The sequence below is a fragment of the Perognathus longimembris genome, chromosome 18 (assembly GCF_023159225.1).
Source record: "Perognathus longimembris pacificus isolate PPM17 chromosome 18, ASM2315922v1, whole genome shotgun sequence".
Classification (NCBI taxonomy): Eukaryota; Metazoa; Chordata; class Mammalia; order Rodentia; family Heteromyidae; genus Perognathus; species Perognathus longimembris.
In genome coordinates this window covers 1,876,031-1,891,155 of record NC_063178.1, presented here as the reverse complement: position 1 = coordinate 1,891,155, position 15,125 = coordinate 1,876,031, and the positions used below count along the sequence as shown (strand labels likewise).

The 15,125-nt window shown below is 47.9% G+C and overlaps 1 protein-coding gene and 1 non-coding gene across 4 annotated transcripts in view; both read left to right on the top strand.

Moving 5' to 3' along the window:
- Window positions 1-15,125, top strand: part of B3galnt2 (beta-1,3-N-acetylgalactosaminyltransferase 2) — a 50,127-nt gene that overhangs the window by 1,098 nt on the left and 33,904 nt on the right. For all 3 annotated transcript variants that reach the window (XM_048367718.1, XM_048367719.1, XM_048367717.1), the window contains exons 2-8: window positions 5,253-5,400; window positions 6,665-6,765; window positions 6,996-7,189; window positions 8,356-8,451; window positions 12,363-12,473; window positions 13,378-13,456; window positions 14,726-14,909. In XM_048367718.1, the coding sequence (XP_048223675.1) occupies window positions 5,253-5,400; window positions 6,665-6,765; window positions 6,996-7,189; window positions 8,356-8,451; window positions 12,363-12,473; window positions 13,378-13,456; window positions 14,726-14,909 (913 nt within the window). The remainder of the gene's footprint in view (window positions 1-5,252; window positions 5,401-6,664; window positions 6,766-6,995; window positions 7,190-8,355; window positions 8,452-12,362; window positions 12,474-13,377; window positions 13,457-14,725; window positions 14,910-15,125) is intronic.
- LOC125367378 lies at window positions 4,943-5,076 on the top strand. The gene has a single exon (XR_007214071.1). It is a non-coding gene; the product is annotated as a small nucleolar RNA SNORA58 (small nucleolar RNA).

Genomic DNA, 15,125 nt, shown 5'->3' with positions numbered 1-15,125 from the left:
TAGGGCCCGGAAACACAAAGCCACCCCGGAGAGGTGTCAGCCGAGCCCGGGCCAGGGGAATGACTGAGTCATCTTAGTCCCAGGGTTAGTAGTAACCTTACCAATTTAGGGACGAGCCTGAAGCGGCTGAAGCCGAGTGGGGAGGGCAGCCAGAAGGGAGAAAGGTTCTGTGAGATCCAGAGCACCTTGGGGGACAAGTGTAGAAAACGGAGGAGCAGCCTTTGAACCAGGGGATATAGAAAGAGCACAGTATACTGGTTTGGGGTACTGCCTTACCCCAGAGTTACTTTAACTTAATATAGAAAAGTTGGTGCAGACCAAAAAGGCTTCTCTGTGTAGAGTGTTTGAAAAGGAAGCCGAGGTTTACACGGGGATGACCCTTTCCACCCAGCGGTTCTTGGAGCACTTGATGTAGGGCCAGGAGGACACAGGCTAACTTAACTTACTTTGCAATTTTTCCTAGGGCCGATTCTTCCAAGATGACCCCTAGAATTTGTATGCCAGTGTCTCCTGTATGTACTTTATCTGATTATTTTCTCGTAGGGTTATTGTGAAGATATGGGTAATATAATACCCAGAACAGTGCCCGGTTCATAGAAAACCCTCTGGAACTTGTAGAGAGCAGTGTGATTGTGTACCCTTAGGACTGTCTTCATCAGTGGATCCATGATGGGCTTCTGTGTTTCCCTCAGAATCTCTGCTGCTTGGGATTGAGGCCATCCTAGAGCACGGGGGAATGGAGTTGGAAGACTTCTTGCGCTTATTGTAATGACCAGCTTTGAGCTCAATGTCTCTTACTCTTTTTTTATTTATTTATTTTTTTTTTAGTGCTAGTCCTGGTGCTTTAACTTGGGTCCTGGGCACTGTAGACGTGAGTGTTTTTGCTGCCAATGAGCCACAGCTCCACTTCCAGCTTTTTAGTGGTTAGAGATGAGTCTCATGGACCTTGCTGCCTGGGCTGGCTTTGAACCATGATCCTCTGATTTCATCCTCCTGCATGGTTAGGATTACAGGCATGGGCCACTGACACCCAGTTCCTTTAGACTTTCTGTACTCTTAGCCGCTGTGACACATCAAAAGACTTAGTTGTTCCTCTCAGGGAGCTTGCAGTGGGGTTGTTATTTCTGACACTGGAGTTCTTGCTTGAGTCTGCATGGCTTTCTGGTTCTGTAAGGAGATGCTTGGAAATAGGATGAGAGTATGAGTGAGCTTTTGCTGAAATCATCTGCCTTTTACCTTGATGACATCAGGACCTAAATTTTTTCTTTTTTTTAAATTTTATTTTTCTTTTTGAAAAAATTTTTTGGTTGAGAGGTAAAACAAGCTGTGTAGAAAAATTTGAAATTAAAAAAATAGTTCTCTGTACTTCCAAACTGTTTTCTTATATATTTCTTGCATACATAGAATGAGTATCTAGGAAAAATGATTTAACCTTTTTTTTTTTGGCCAGTCCTGGGCCTTGGACTCAGGGCCTGAGCACTGTCCTGGCTTCTTTTTGCTCAAGGCTAGCACTCTGCCACTTGAGCCACAGCGCCACTTCTGGCCGTGTTCTATAAATGTGGTGCTGGGGAATTGAACCCTGGGCTTCATGTATACAAGGCAAGCACTCTACCACTAGGCCTTATGCCCAGCCCTGATTTAACATTTTGAAAATTACTGAACTATCACGTTCTTTTCATGCCTGCACCTATGCACACCTTGATGTATTTTCACAAGCTGAACAACCACAGCTAAGCAGTGCTAAAAATTTACGAAAGTACCAGCATCTCAGCGGAAGCTGCTTCCTTCTTGCTCTCCTGAGCTCTACATGTTTGCAGGATGACCTTATAAGCTACTTATTATGATGTAGAACGATAGTTAAGGATATGTTGAAAACATAAGGGACTAGCTAAAACCAGTCATTTATTGTGCCTTTCTGAAGCGCGCTGAACAGAGCTCTCAGAGTATACCAGTGATTACTGCTTTGGCGCAAGTTCTTAGACATGGAATTTCTGGGCTTAGCTTCTGCCATGCTAAGGTGTTTGATGTGTGTTATATGGCCAGTGGTCCTACGGTGGACTGCACAGATTCCCTTCTAGCAGCAGGGATGGGGAGGGTTTCCTTAAGGTAACTGACATTTGATTCTTAACACTTAAAGACATTTGCCAGTTTGAATGTAGGACAAAGCTGGCATATTAAAATTCAAGCTTGAATTCTAGAGAAGATGTTTTCCTAAGTGGTTGACTGCCTTCTTTGGTGAGTTACATTTGAATCCTTTTGTCTGGTGTTTATGTTTTAGGTTTGTTTTGTTTGTTTGCCTCCTTTCCCTATTTCTAGACCCACAATCAAAGTAAGTACGCTGTGCTTGGATCATATAGCAGAGACCTTGCTGGGAACTTGAGCAGCAGTCTTACAAGCACCCACGTGGGATTTTATGCTGTGTAAGCCCTTCTGGGCAGTTGGTCGGACTGGTTTATGTTGAGGATAGGTGGTAGGAGAGACCTATTTTCTAAGTGTGATTTCAGAACATCTGGAAGTAGACGTACTGTAGGGTCAAAATCTGCCAGTGTTCTCCTCTGCAGGAATGCTTGCAGGTAAAGCAGGTGAACACAAGCAGCTTACACATAGATTAGGACCAAGGGAATAGACTAAAAGCAAAAAGCAGGGCTGGGGCTTGGCTCCAGTAGTCCAGATCCTGCATAGCAAGTGTGTGGCCCTGAGATCAACTCCCAGTGTACAAGCATAAGCCTTAGGATTTTCATGTGCATGTGACTGTCTTTATGTACTTAGCAGTTTTTAGAAAAATCTTGTTCAGCAGTAACATGGAAGAGTTAGAAACAGTCAAAGTGTTGTACTGTCAGTTATTTGAAGTAAAGCCGCAGCTGGAATTCGTGCTGAGGACAGACTCGATTGGGGAATTTCTCTGGAGATTTGAGTCATCAAGAAAAGGTTAAATTAGGTTCCATGTACTCTGTTCTAAAAAATTTGCTTTGACTAGCATCGTAAGTTCGTTCCTAACTATTGCTAACTGTTCGGCGCTCAGGGGAACATTGTTGGGAATGGTTTTGTATGGCAGCCTTGTGTTGATAAATGAGGCGTGGGGATTAAATGTCGTTTTTGCCCTTTCACAGTCTTCTGAGAAAACATTTTGGAACAGATGAGATAGAGCATCTAAAGCCTTCTTCTGCCAGTTTTCTGATTAAGAAACTGAGGAGCACAGGATTTACTTAAGTCACTTCTTCCCGAGATAGTACAGCATGAGCTTGTGTGCCTAGACAGCTGTTGAGGTTTTTCTGTAGAAGGAGACCTATGGCTGGCTGTTTGACACAAGCATTTCGAAGCTATTCCAAATGGAGCGGCATTTACACCTTGTTTTGGCAGTAGGCACAGTTTGATTTGTACTGTCATAAATCTGAGAAAATGTGTTTCTGGGCCATGAATTAGGAACATTAATGTATGAACCAGCATCTTCACTAAACTGCTTATCACCGATTCCCCAAGATCAGAATCTAAACTCCACTAATCTACAATAAGCTTATAGCTGCAGTGATGTCTATTATCTGTTGTTTGTGTGTGTTATTGTGGAAAGTAAAGTATTCAAACGCTCCTATGCTCCTATAATTGTTCTACTGTAATGTTTCTAAAATTATCCTGATAGGATCTGCCCCCTGGTTTTTGTTTTAATTTGGCCTTTGGACATTATCAACAAGTTCTTGTTATATTTTAGACTAAGTATCTACAACTTGTAGCATCTAAGAACATTACATTTAATGTAGTAAAGATGCCTGTCTTCAATAATTTATTCTGGAAAGCATTTTGGATTATTTCCCACCATTAGAGAAAGATGAGATGGACACCTCATCAGAGCCACATATAAATGTACAGCTCGACTTCAAAACTAGTGCTGAGGGCTGGGAATATGGCCTAGTGGCAAGAGTGCTTGCCTCCTACACATGGAGCTCTCGGTTCGATTCCCCAGCACCACATATATGGAAAACGGCCAGAAGTGGCGCTGTGGCTCAAGTGGCAGAGTGCTAGCCTTGAGCAGGAAGAAGCCAGGGACGGTGCTCAGGCCCTGAGTTCAAGGCCCAGGACTGGCAAAAAAAAACTAGTGCTGAAATGTGGGAGCAGGACTGTGATGTCCAGCTTCTTTCTTTTTTTTTTTTTTTTTTTTTTGCCAGTCCTGGGCCTTGGACGCAGGGCCTGAGCACCATCCCTGGCTTCTTTTTGCTCAAGGCTAGTACTCTACCTCTTGAGCCACAGCACCACTTCTGGCCGTTTTCTATATATGTGGTGCTGAGGAATCGAACCCAGGGCTTCATGTATACGAGGTGAGCACTTTACCACTAGGCCATATTCCCAGCTCCGTCCCTCTTCTTTCAAAGGGCAAGTTTCAGGCATGAAAATGTAGTCCTGCCCATTAGACCTCCTAACAGTAAAAAGATGAGTTATATTCATGACATGTTAAGTGATTTTTTTTTAAACTAAAAGTGTTGCTTCCTTTTCATTTTCCATAATAGTATGAAATGTCTCATTGTCTGTAGAGTAACTGGCAAAAATAAAGACTCAGATTTCAGCAGTGGAGGCCCTTTAGCCTCATCCTTCCAACTGCAGTTGACTAGATTAATGCATGTCTTCACTTTGCTAGCCTCAAGTGAAAAGTTGATAGTATACCAGCTGTGAGGCTCTGAGTCCAACCCTTGATACTACCAAAAAGAAAACAAAAACCTCAGACAACAAAAATAAAAACACTGGGCTGGGAATATGGCCTAGTGGCAAGAGTGCTTGCCTCATATACATGAAGCCCTGGGTTTCCATTCTTCAGCACCACATACACAGAAAAAGCCAGAAGTGGCTCTGTGGCTCAAGTGGTGGAGTGCTAGCCTTGAGCAAAAGAAGCTCAGGGACAGTGCTCAGGCCCTGAGTTCAAGCCCCAGGACTGGCAAAATAAAGATAGTTTTGAAGGCATATCCGTAGACCCTGCCTTACTCAGATCATGGTCAGGTAGGGGGGACAGTGTATGCAAGAGTAATTGGAGTTCATGGCATCTCTTATCAGCTTAATAGTGGCTGCATAAATTGCAGTACTCCAACATTAAAAAAATATAGTCTGGACAGAAAAGCTAGTGGGACCCCCATCTCAGTGAAAAAAACCTGAGCACAGTCTGTTATATCTTCCATCCCAGGGATAAAGCAGCATAAACAGCTCAGGGCAGCTAGGCAGGAAAGATAAGACCCTACCTGAAATATAACTACACTGTTGCTTGTTTGTAGATCAGTCGGCCTCATTGCCTCAGTGGAAATCCAGTCACTATGATGTAGTTGTTGGTGTGTTGTCAGCTCGCCATAACCACGAACTTCGAGATGTGATAAGAAACACCTGGTTGAAGCATTTGATTCAACATCCAGGGTTGAGTCAACGGTAGGTTTTCAGAATTATTACCTTACCTGCTTTGAGAATTAAGAAAAAAAAATCTTACTTTGAAGACCAGTTGTTAATTTAGATGTATGTGATTGCTTCTCCTGGGAGAATATGCTATATTGGGGCTGGGAATATGGCCTAGTGGCAAGAGAGCTCGCCTCGTATACATGAAGCCTTGGGTTCGATTCCCCAGCACCACATATATAGAAAATGGCCAGAAGGGGCGCTGTGGCTCAAGTGGCAGAGTGCTAGCCTTGAGCAAAGAGAAGCCAGGGACAGTGCTCAGGCCCTGAGTTCAGGGCCCAGGACTGGCAGAAAAAAAAAAGCTGTAGAAAATGCTATGTCCTTTTGTTGTATTTAGACCCATAGTGTAGTGGTTTGTTTTTGCTTTGGTTCAGCATAGCAGAAAGTTTCCAGTTCAGAGTACTTTTCACCAGCTTGTTTTTGTGGTGTTTTGGGTTGTGTGAGCCACCATGGTGCAAGCTGCCAGGTTTTCCTGGCCCCTCTGAAGTTGCCGGGCCACCTCCACTGTTGCTGAGGAGCCCAGGGCCCGAGTCTCTTCTTAGTGTGGCGATCAGCCTCCGAGGCTGGGGGCAGGGAAGCATGGGCTGGACTTGCTGTGGCATGAGGTGCTGGGGCGATGAGCAGAGTGGCCGCCAGGACGTTTAAACTGTGCTTTACAGGCGAGTTGTAGAGGTGGATTACAGTTGTGAACTTTCTTGTCACTGGAAATGCATATGTATCGATTTCCCATTTTGCTCCCGACACCTCCATTCCTCTTCCAGCTTTCCCTCATGCATCATGCATTGGTAATAGCGCTGTGACCCAGCAGGTGGAGGCCTCAGAGCCACCAGTGCTGCCAGAAACGGCAGCACCCCTGTGTCCTTCCCACGCGGCAAGTGAGCTGCTTTTCACCAGCCGCCCAGACCAGGAGCCCTGCCCTTGCCTTCCTGTCCACTAGCATACCATCTCAGTGCTGCAAACCAAGCTTTTGAGAGTTGATTTCACTCTGGTTTGCTTTTGGGTGACCTGAGCATTTGGGAGCTGCCCATGCATCTGTAATTGCTTTAATGCAGAATTGCATGAGAAGGCTTACCGGAGTCATTTCTAGTTGGCAGTTTGGGAGCTGTGTGTTCTCCTTGCTTGACAGACTGGAAGAACACAGGCGAGACTGGTCCTCCTGGGTACTTGGGTCTCAGGATATAGCTCTGAAGTGAGCACAGGTGCAGATCAGTAACAGGTGCTAACACCAGCCCTCTCTCAGTGTGCTCGTGAAGTTCATAATCGGTGCTCGTGGCTGTGAGGTGCCTGTGGAAGACAGGGAGGACCCCTACTCCTGCCGACTGCTCAACATCACACACCCAGGTAGGCCATCCTCTTCTGAAGACTGCCACCCCGTAAAACTTAAGTTTCCTAAAACAGTCTGGGCGGCACTGCCAGACTCCCTCTCAAAAACGAAATAAGATCCCTTAGGATTAAAAGCTTGTGCTGGGCACTGCTGGCTCATGCCTTGTGTTCACTTTATTAGTTTACATTACTAAAGTACAAGATAGTATTCGATCCATATGTAAAACCCATTCTTACAACATCCTTAGTTTTGAATCAGGAAATTGAAGCGTTTGGGCTTTCGGAAGACACCTCGTCAGGGCTGTCTGAGGACCGGGTTGTCAGCGTGAGCTTCCGCGTTCTCTACCCCATCGTGATCACCAGTCTCGGCGTGTTCTCCGATGCTGGCGACGAGGGCTTTCAGAGAAACATCACGGTCAAGCTCTATCAGGCAGAGCAGGAGGTAGGTCCACGCTGCTTTCTTTACGTGGGGCTTCCTTCCCTCCATTTCCCTTTTCAGAAACAACTTTATCTTGTGATGTATAACCAAGTGGAAGACTGTAGAATTGTCTCAGCTTGGGAGACTGCCTTTCTTCCCTTATTGGTTGAATGCATTGGGAAAAAAATGGATCCTAATGCTGGATGGGGGAGAAACTTCTATGAATAAATGTGTTACATATATAGAAGAGGAAAGCTTGGACTAGGTTAGAAATTTCCCACCTAAAATTTCCTTAAGCCTCAGAAATGTCAAAAGTTGGTGATGGAGCCAAGTGTGGTGGCACACACCTGTGTCATAGCTGATCAGGAAACCTCACGTGGGAGGTATTGAGTTCAAGGCCAGCTAGGCTACATCTCCAAGAGTCCTTCTCAAATAAAACCAAGGTTGGTAATGGTTGCTAATACTTTGGTGCCTTCTAGATCTAAAAGGCTATTTATTACACAAGCAGCTGCTTCTGCTCTTTTTTCTAAAGTATCGAGATTACCCTGCACCAGTGGTTCATGCCTGTAGCCCTAGCTACTCATGAGGCTGAGCCCTGGAGGATTTGTTTTGAAGCTAGATTGGGCAGAAAAGGGCAGAAAATTCTGAGACTCACTTGTCAGTTAACCAGCAAAAGTCTGGATTGGTGGCATGGGCTCAAGTGGTTTGAGTAAGCAAGCCGAGCAAAGAGATCGAGGCCCTGAGTTCAAGCCCCAGTACCAGCACAGTAAAGGAAGCAGTGGAAATCCCAACTCTTAGAGTTCCCTGCTTTTTTCTTGTGTATTTTCTTCTGTGGGTTCTTGTTCAAGGGAAGTCCCAGTGCTTTTGTTTCCTGTAGAGATTTGTGATCTTTTGGTTTCTTCCTACTTCTTTGGAGGTATTGGTCCTACAGTGTACTGACTTAATTTAACACTCTCACTTCCCGTAGCACTTTCCATGTCAAGGTTTTGTTTTTTTAGGTTTTCTAGATAACGTGAACTATGCTCACTATTTGAGAACGTTATGAAAGTTTTAATAATTTAAAAGCCATGATTACACTAGAGCGTCTGAAAGTTAGAGACCACAGTAGGGCAGTGTTAGCCCAGGCGGTTGTGGGTTTTACTGACTGTCTTGTGTGTCCTCCTGCGTGCCATGGGCTGTCTGCCCGTCAGGAGGCGCTCTTTGTGGCTCGCTTCAGTCCTCCCAGCTGTGGCGTTCAGGTGAACAAGCTGTGGTATAAACCCGTGGAGCAGTTCATCTTACCAGAGGTGAGTACGGGCCGGTGCAGCGAGGCAGGGGCGGGGGTCCTTCCAGAGCCGGGCACTTCCAGGCGCTAAAGGACCGTGCCACGTGCGGAAGCCTGAGAGAACTTGCTGATGCCGCTGAGGTTTACAGCCAGGTTTTTATTTTGTTAGACATGGGGCTCGAACTCATTGCCTGGGACTGGCACTGTCCCTGAGCTCTCTTTCTCGAAGCTAGAGCTCTTCCACTTGGAGCCACCGTTCCACTTCGGTCTTAGGGTGATTAAATGGAGATAAGAGTCTCCTGGACCGGGCTGGCTTTGAACCATGATCCTCAGATCTCAGCCTTCTGAGTATGTAGGCATGAACCATCAATGCCCGGCTAAAACAGGGTTTTGAAAGCATTGCCTGTTACCATGGTTTATTTAGTGGAGTGGAGAACTGTGACTGTTTTAGTGGCAAAGGGTAGTATTGAATATTGACTCACACAAGCCAGACACAGACTGTTTGGGTAAATCAAATAGTAGGAGCATCTCTAGGGAAGATCTGTGTAGGTTTTTGAGGAACCTCCAGACTGCTGTCCAGAGTGGTTGTCCGAGTTTCCATTCCCACCAACAGTGCAATATAGGGTTCTTTTTTCCCTGCTTCCCTACCAACATTTGTTGTTGGAATTCATACTGTTGGCTAATCTAACTGGGGTAGGATGGAATCTCTGAAGTTGTTTGGATTTGTATTTCCTTTATGGCCAGGGATGTTGATTATTTTCTCACCTGTTTCTTTTAGGTAGGCGTTCTTTTTTTTTTTTTTACCAGTCCTGGGCCTTGGACTCAGGGCCTGAGCACTGTCCCTGGCTTCTTTTTGCTCAAGGCTAGCACTCTGCCACTTGAGCCACAGCGCCACTTCTGGCCGTTTTCTATATATGTGGTGCCGAGGAATCAAACCCAGGGCTTCATGTATACGAGGCAAGCACTCTACCACTAGGCCATATCCCCAGCCCCTCGGTAGGTGTTCTTAAGCCATGCCTCTAACCCCACTTGCATTTTGGCTTTAGGGCCTTAGCACAGAATTGCTGTGAATGAGTGGTTTCCTATCTCGAGTTCTTTGCTTACGATGCCATACACCAAAGACTAGGACAGGTGACGGGTGGAAGTGGGTGTGGAGGGGGAGGGGCACACCCATCCTCAGCTCACCAGACCCAGCTGTGCTCTGTGGCCTCGTGAACAGAGCCTGGTCATTTTTTTGGTCTTTGACGTTGGTGACATTGTATCATGTCCAGTTACACACACAGTGGAGCTGGGTGCCAGGAAGGAGTCTGTGGGAATCGCTAAGTCAGATTTCAAGACATCATAGCCTAGATGGGCACTGCCCGCTCAACCTCCTCCCTTGCCGGCGGCAGGCAATCCAGAGGTGGTAGCATCTCCGTCTCGTCTCCATCCCCCGGTTTTCACCCCCTCTGTTCTCAGTCATGAAGGAGCCTGATGGCTCCTTTTTCTTCATCTCATCCAGAATCCTGGATTTATCCTCAGCCCTCACCCTCCTGTCAGTTCTTTCCAAATTTTTATCACTATTAAGCCTTAGAAAAAAGTATGCCTGGAACACGAGGCTGCGATTGCCATGGGAAACCTCCATAGACCTCAGATTCCCACCCGAACCTTCCAGCTGGTTCTCAGAGATAGGATTGGAGGCCCGGTGACGGCCACTGCGTAAATGCAGAGAAGTTGGTATATAGACCTGTACGCATCAGTTCACTTCTCCTCATTGATGTCGGCGATTTAGATGTTCCTTGATTTTATATCAAGGTAGCCGGGAACAGGAATCTGAATCGTGCTTGATTTGCATGCTGAACGTGAGGTTGGCAGTGCAGTGTGCTAGTTCATGTAGGTAGGATGTGAGTAGAGCGCTTTGCCATGGAATTGCTGCTTTCTCCCTTGGACCTTGCTTCAGTGCCAGAAAGGCTCAGCTCCGCTTTCCCGCGGGCTTAAAGGTATTGATTTCACTCGCTCACCTGCTCTCTCAGCCCTCTTTCCTCGTGCGGAAGAATGCAGTAGTTGCATTTGGGGCCTCTCTGTCCAGACACTGGCTTCCCTGGCAGAGGCTTGCTTTCTCCTGTGCTTCCTGTAGTCTGATTACTACTTTCCCTACCAGCCTGCTCTGTGGCCACCATCATGTCCCCCTGCCAAAACCAAGCGCTGGTTTCCTGTCAGTGGCCAGAGCCCACCATCAGCCTGCTTGTCCTCTCCCGCTCAGCCCGAGCTCCAGTGCTGCTGAACCCTAGTTTATGAATGCATTGTTATTCCCACTGTTCTGACCAAACTCCTTCAAGACTGCTGGGCCTTCATGGTAACTTGAAATTTTGTCCCTCATCACCGAGCTGCTCACAATGTTACTGGCCTTATGTTAAGGCTCTTCTGCAGTTCTCTTCAGACCCAGCCGCGGACTGAAGAAGCAGGAGGTGCTTAGTCATGTCTGAATTAAGATTGCTCTGAAATTTACTTAGGTGGCTATATAGACTTGGTTTAAAGCTTTTTCTGACTATAGAGATATGTGTTTTTTTTTTTTGCCAGTCCTGGGCCTTGGACTCAGGGCCTGAGCACTGTCCCTGGCTTCTTTTTGCTCAAGGCTAGCACTCTGCCACTTGAGCCACAGCACCACTTCTGGCTTTTTCCTATATATGTGGTGCTGAGGAATCGAACCCAGGGCTTCATATATACAAGCTGAGCACTTTACCACTAGGCCATATCCCCAGCCCCTAGAGATATGAAAATAACATATGTTCACTGTTTGAGAATATGATGTCACCCATCTGTTGCCCAGTATCTTTGTGACACTTTTCCATAGTCGTGATTTTTCCTTGTATGCACACATGTATTTGTATGAGTTCTTCTAATTTTATAAAGCTCAAATTTGACTTCAAGTTGCTACGTGGTACTGGCCACTGAGGAGAGCACAGCCACGTTGACCCATTCAAGGGTATGCGGAGGGCAGTTCTGGAAGGACGGCTCATGGTGGTGTACCTTTTCTGAGCAGACCTCGCACTGGGTGTGTACTTGCTACCTGTCCCAAGACCAGGAGGTGAGCACACAGCGAGAGCTTTCCCGAGGAGCCCGTGCTCCGCAGTGCTCCGGAGCCTCGGAGATACGGTAGCCGAGGGCAGATGTGTGGCTCGCATCTGGAATGCCAGCGTTATGGGGGAAGAGGCTCGAGGATGGCTTTTTTGATTAATTTGGATTCTTGCAGTTTTTGTTTTGGTGGAAAAGTTCTAATGCTTAAAAGAAATTTTATAGCCATATTGATAGATGTCATGCCCCTAAATCTCAGATACTCAGGAGGCAAAGATGATGATTGTGGTTTGAGGCCAGTGCCAATAAGAAGTTATCAACAACATAGCCGCGTACGGTGGTCATGTTTTGATGACAGCTATGTGTAGGAGTCTGTAGGTAAAAGGATAATGGTCTTGAGGCTCAGCTAAGATTCAAAACCGTACCTGAAAAAATAAAAGCAAAGAGGGTTGGGAGTATGGCTCAAGTGCTAGAGCATTTGCCTGTCATGTACAAGGGCCTAGGTTCAGGCCCTACCAGGCCCTAGTCCTGCAAAGCAAAGAACTAGTGGGAGGAAATAGGCGTTTATACCACATTGACACTCGGCACTCAACCAGGTGTCAGAGGCGACCTTGACGCAGCCTTGTGAGAACCCGGAGAGAAAGCTTGGGTGTGGCAGTAATGTCTGGCACTCAAGGGTGGTAGGGACAGGGCTCCGCAGATTGCCATGATGCTCAGCATTTGCTCCTACGTGTGCAAGGATGCACACACAAAGAATGGTAGCACTGACATGGAGCTGTGGTGTATGAAGCCTGCTTTCTCTTAAGTCCTAACCTAAATGCTTACTGAAGCCTAAATGATAAGAATAAAGAAATTGACGGCTATTCTTCTTTCCCCAAGAGTTTTGAAGGTACCATCGTGTGGGAGAGCCAAGACCTCCACGGCCTTGTGTCAAGAAACCTTCACCGAGTGACAGTGAATGACGGAGGGGGCGTCCTCCGGGTCCTCACGGTGAGCCGCCCTCCCCTCATCCCGTGCTCCTCCTCCAGCATGCAGGTGTGGGGAACTGTGACCCCGCCCCAGGCAGCTCCAAACCCCGCCTCCTACCTCAGTGAGGGCGGAGCCTCGCCTCTTGTTTACAGTTCTGTAATACTGGTGTTAGTGTCAAGTTGTCCCGACAGTACTCAGAATACTTGCTGTTTGACCTCGAGAAAGTGGCAGCTGATAAAAGTACTGATGGTTCCTGCCGGCAATCCCAGCTCCTCAGGAGGCTGACATCTGAGGATTGCGGCTCAAAACCAGCCCAGGCAGGAAAGTCCCTGTGAGACTCTTACCTCCAATTTACCACTCGGAAGAACCGGAAGTGTGGCTCAAAAGGTAGAGCACTACCCTTGAGCACAAAGAAGCACCCAGGCCCTGCGTTCAAGCCCCACAACCACCACCACCGTCACCACCAATCCAGGGTGGTGGTAGTAATTACTTCCAGTTTAGTGTTTTTCCAAGATGGTGGCTGGGGCTCGGGATATGGCCTAGTGGCAAGAGTGCCTGCCTCATATACATGAGGCCCTGGGTTCGATTCCCCAGCACCACATATACAGAAAATGGCCAGAAGTGGCGCTGTGGCTCAAGTGGCAGAGTGCTAGCCTTGAGCAAAAAGAAGCCAGGGACAGTGCTCAGACCCTGAGTCCAAGGCCCAGGACTGGCAAAAAAAAAAAAAAAAACAAAAACCAAGATGGTGGCTGGGGTGTGAGGTGAGCGGGTGTGGACTCGCGTGGTGCTGAGCTGGTCCTGCACACAGCAGGCTTCCGGGTGGCCCGACCGGGAGCCGTCCGCTGCACGGCTGCGGGCCCTCATTGCGGTCACGGGTTCTCTTGAGCGGCTTTCCAAGTGTGACCAGCACTGTCCTTCCTCCCAGGCCGCAGAGGGCGCGCTGCCTCCCGAGTTCCTCGAGGGTGTGGAGGGGGTCGCGGGTGGCTTCATCTACACCATTCAGGGTAAGATGGCCTGCTCGCCAAGCCTTCCGATCCTCACACAGCTAATCTGAATTGATCCTTTCATAGAAAAGATCATCTGTTTTGTCATCTAAAAATGTAGTTTGGGGCCAGGCGCTGGTGGCGGCTCATGTCTGTAATCGCAGCTACTCAGGAAGCTGACTTCTAAGGATCCTGGTTCAAAGCCAGCTGGGGCAGGAGAGTCCATGAGTCTCTCTTATCTCCAGTTACCAGGAGGAACTTCCAGAAAGCTCGAAGTGGCACTGTGGCTCAAAGTGGTAAAGCACTGGCCTCGAGGAAAAGAGTTCAGGGACAGGCCCAGAGTTTAAGCCCTACGACCCACAACAACAAAAGTTTGGGCTCCCGTGTTAGAGCGCTTGCCCAGCCCTGAAGTAAACCCCTAGTACTGCCAAAGAAATAATGAAAGAAAAATGGAAAAGTAGGGCAGTAGGAGTGCACGCCTCTAATCCTCGCACTTGGGGTACTGATGCAGAAGGAACCTAAGTTCCAGGCCAACCTGCGTTACATAAGACCTTTGTCTCTAGAAACAAACAAAAAACCCCACACATTTTTGTGCGTGTTTTGAGCCAGCACCGGGGCGTCACCTCGGGGCCTCGTGCTCCCGGCTCAGCCTTCTCAGCCCCAGCCGGCCTCATCACATCGCCTTCACTCCCAGCTTTTTGCCAGTCCGTTGCAGAGAAGAGCATCCCAGGTTTTTCTGCCCAGGCTGGTGTTGAACTGCCATCCTAAAATCTTGGCCCTCCTGAGTAGCTAGGATTGTCAGGGTCCAGCAAGATTGGCTTTTTTTAACTGCTGTATTCTATCTTGTAAATACTAAATTGGGCGCTTTTCTATCAGTGGTTCCAAATACAGTTGGTTCTGCTTTTTTCCTCTATTACAGAGCTTCAGTGAATATTCTTGTGCCTGTGTAGAGTAACGCGGCTACACTTGCATTTATAAACTGTGCTTGTCCGCGCCGCGACGTGTCCCTTCCTTATTCTTACCGTGCTTGCCACTTTAGGCTTCCTTGGGGAGGAGGCTCTGGTGGTGGGGAGGAGGATGTGGTGGTGGGGAGGAGGAGGTGGTGGTGGGGAGGAGGCTCTGGCGGTGGGGAGGAGGCTCTGGTGGTGGGGAGGAGGAGGTGGTGGTGGGGAGGAGGCTCTGGCGGTGGGGAGGAGGCTCTGGCGGTGGGGGAGGAGGCTCTGGTGGTGTCCCGGGCGTGGCTCTCGGGCTGTCCGGGGCTTTCTCCTCCAGCTCGAGTTTTCTTTTCAGAAGCTGATGCCCTGTTGCACAGCCTTCACTCTCGGCCGCAGAGGCTGGAGGAGCACGCGAGGAGCCTCCGCGAGGAAGACGCCTTACTGCAGCAGGAGAGCAGCACCTACGAGGACATTGTCTTTGTAGATGTTGTTGACACTTACCGAAATGTTCCTGCAAAACTACTGAACTTCTACCGGTGGTGGGTTGTGAAACAGTCCATCACCATCGACCCCCTGGCCTTTTGAAATCAGAGCTTAGACTGCGATACCCCAGCTCCTGGGTCTGCCTTCAGATCGGAGAAATTAACTCCAAAACAGGTTTAGCGGGACTCTTGCCACTCCTTGCCCTGTGGAACATACTCTGGATGCTAGAGATTTTTGTCACACGGCTGGTGCATGTGCCCAGCTGTCCTCTA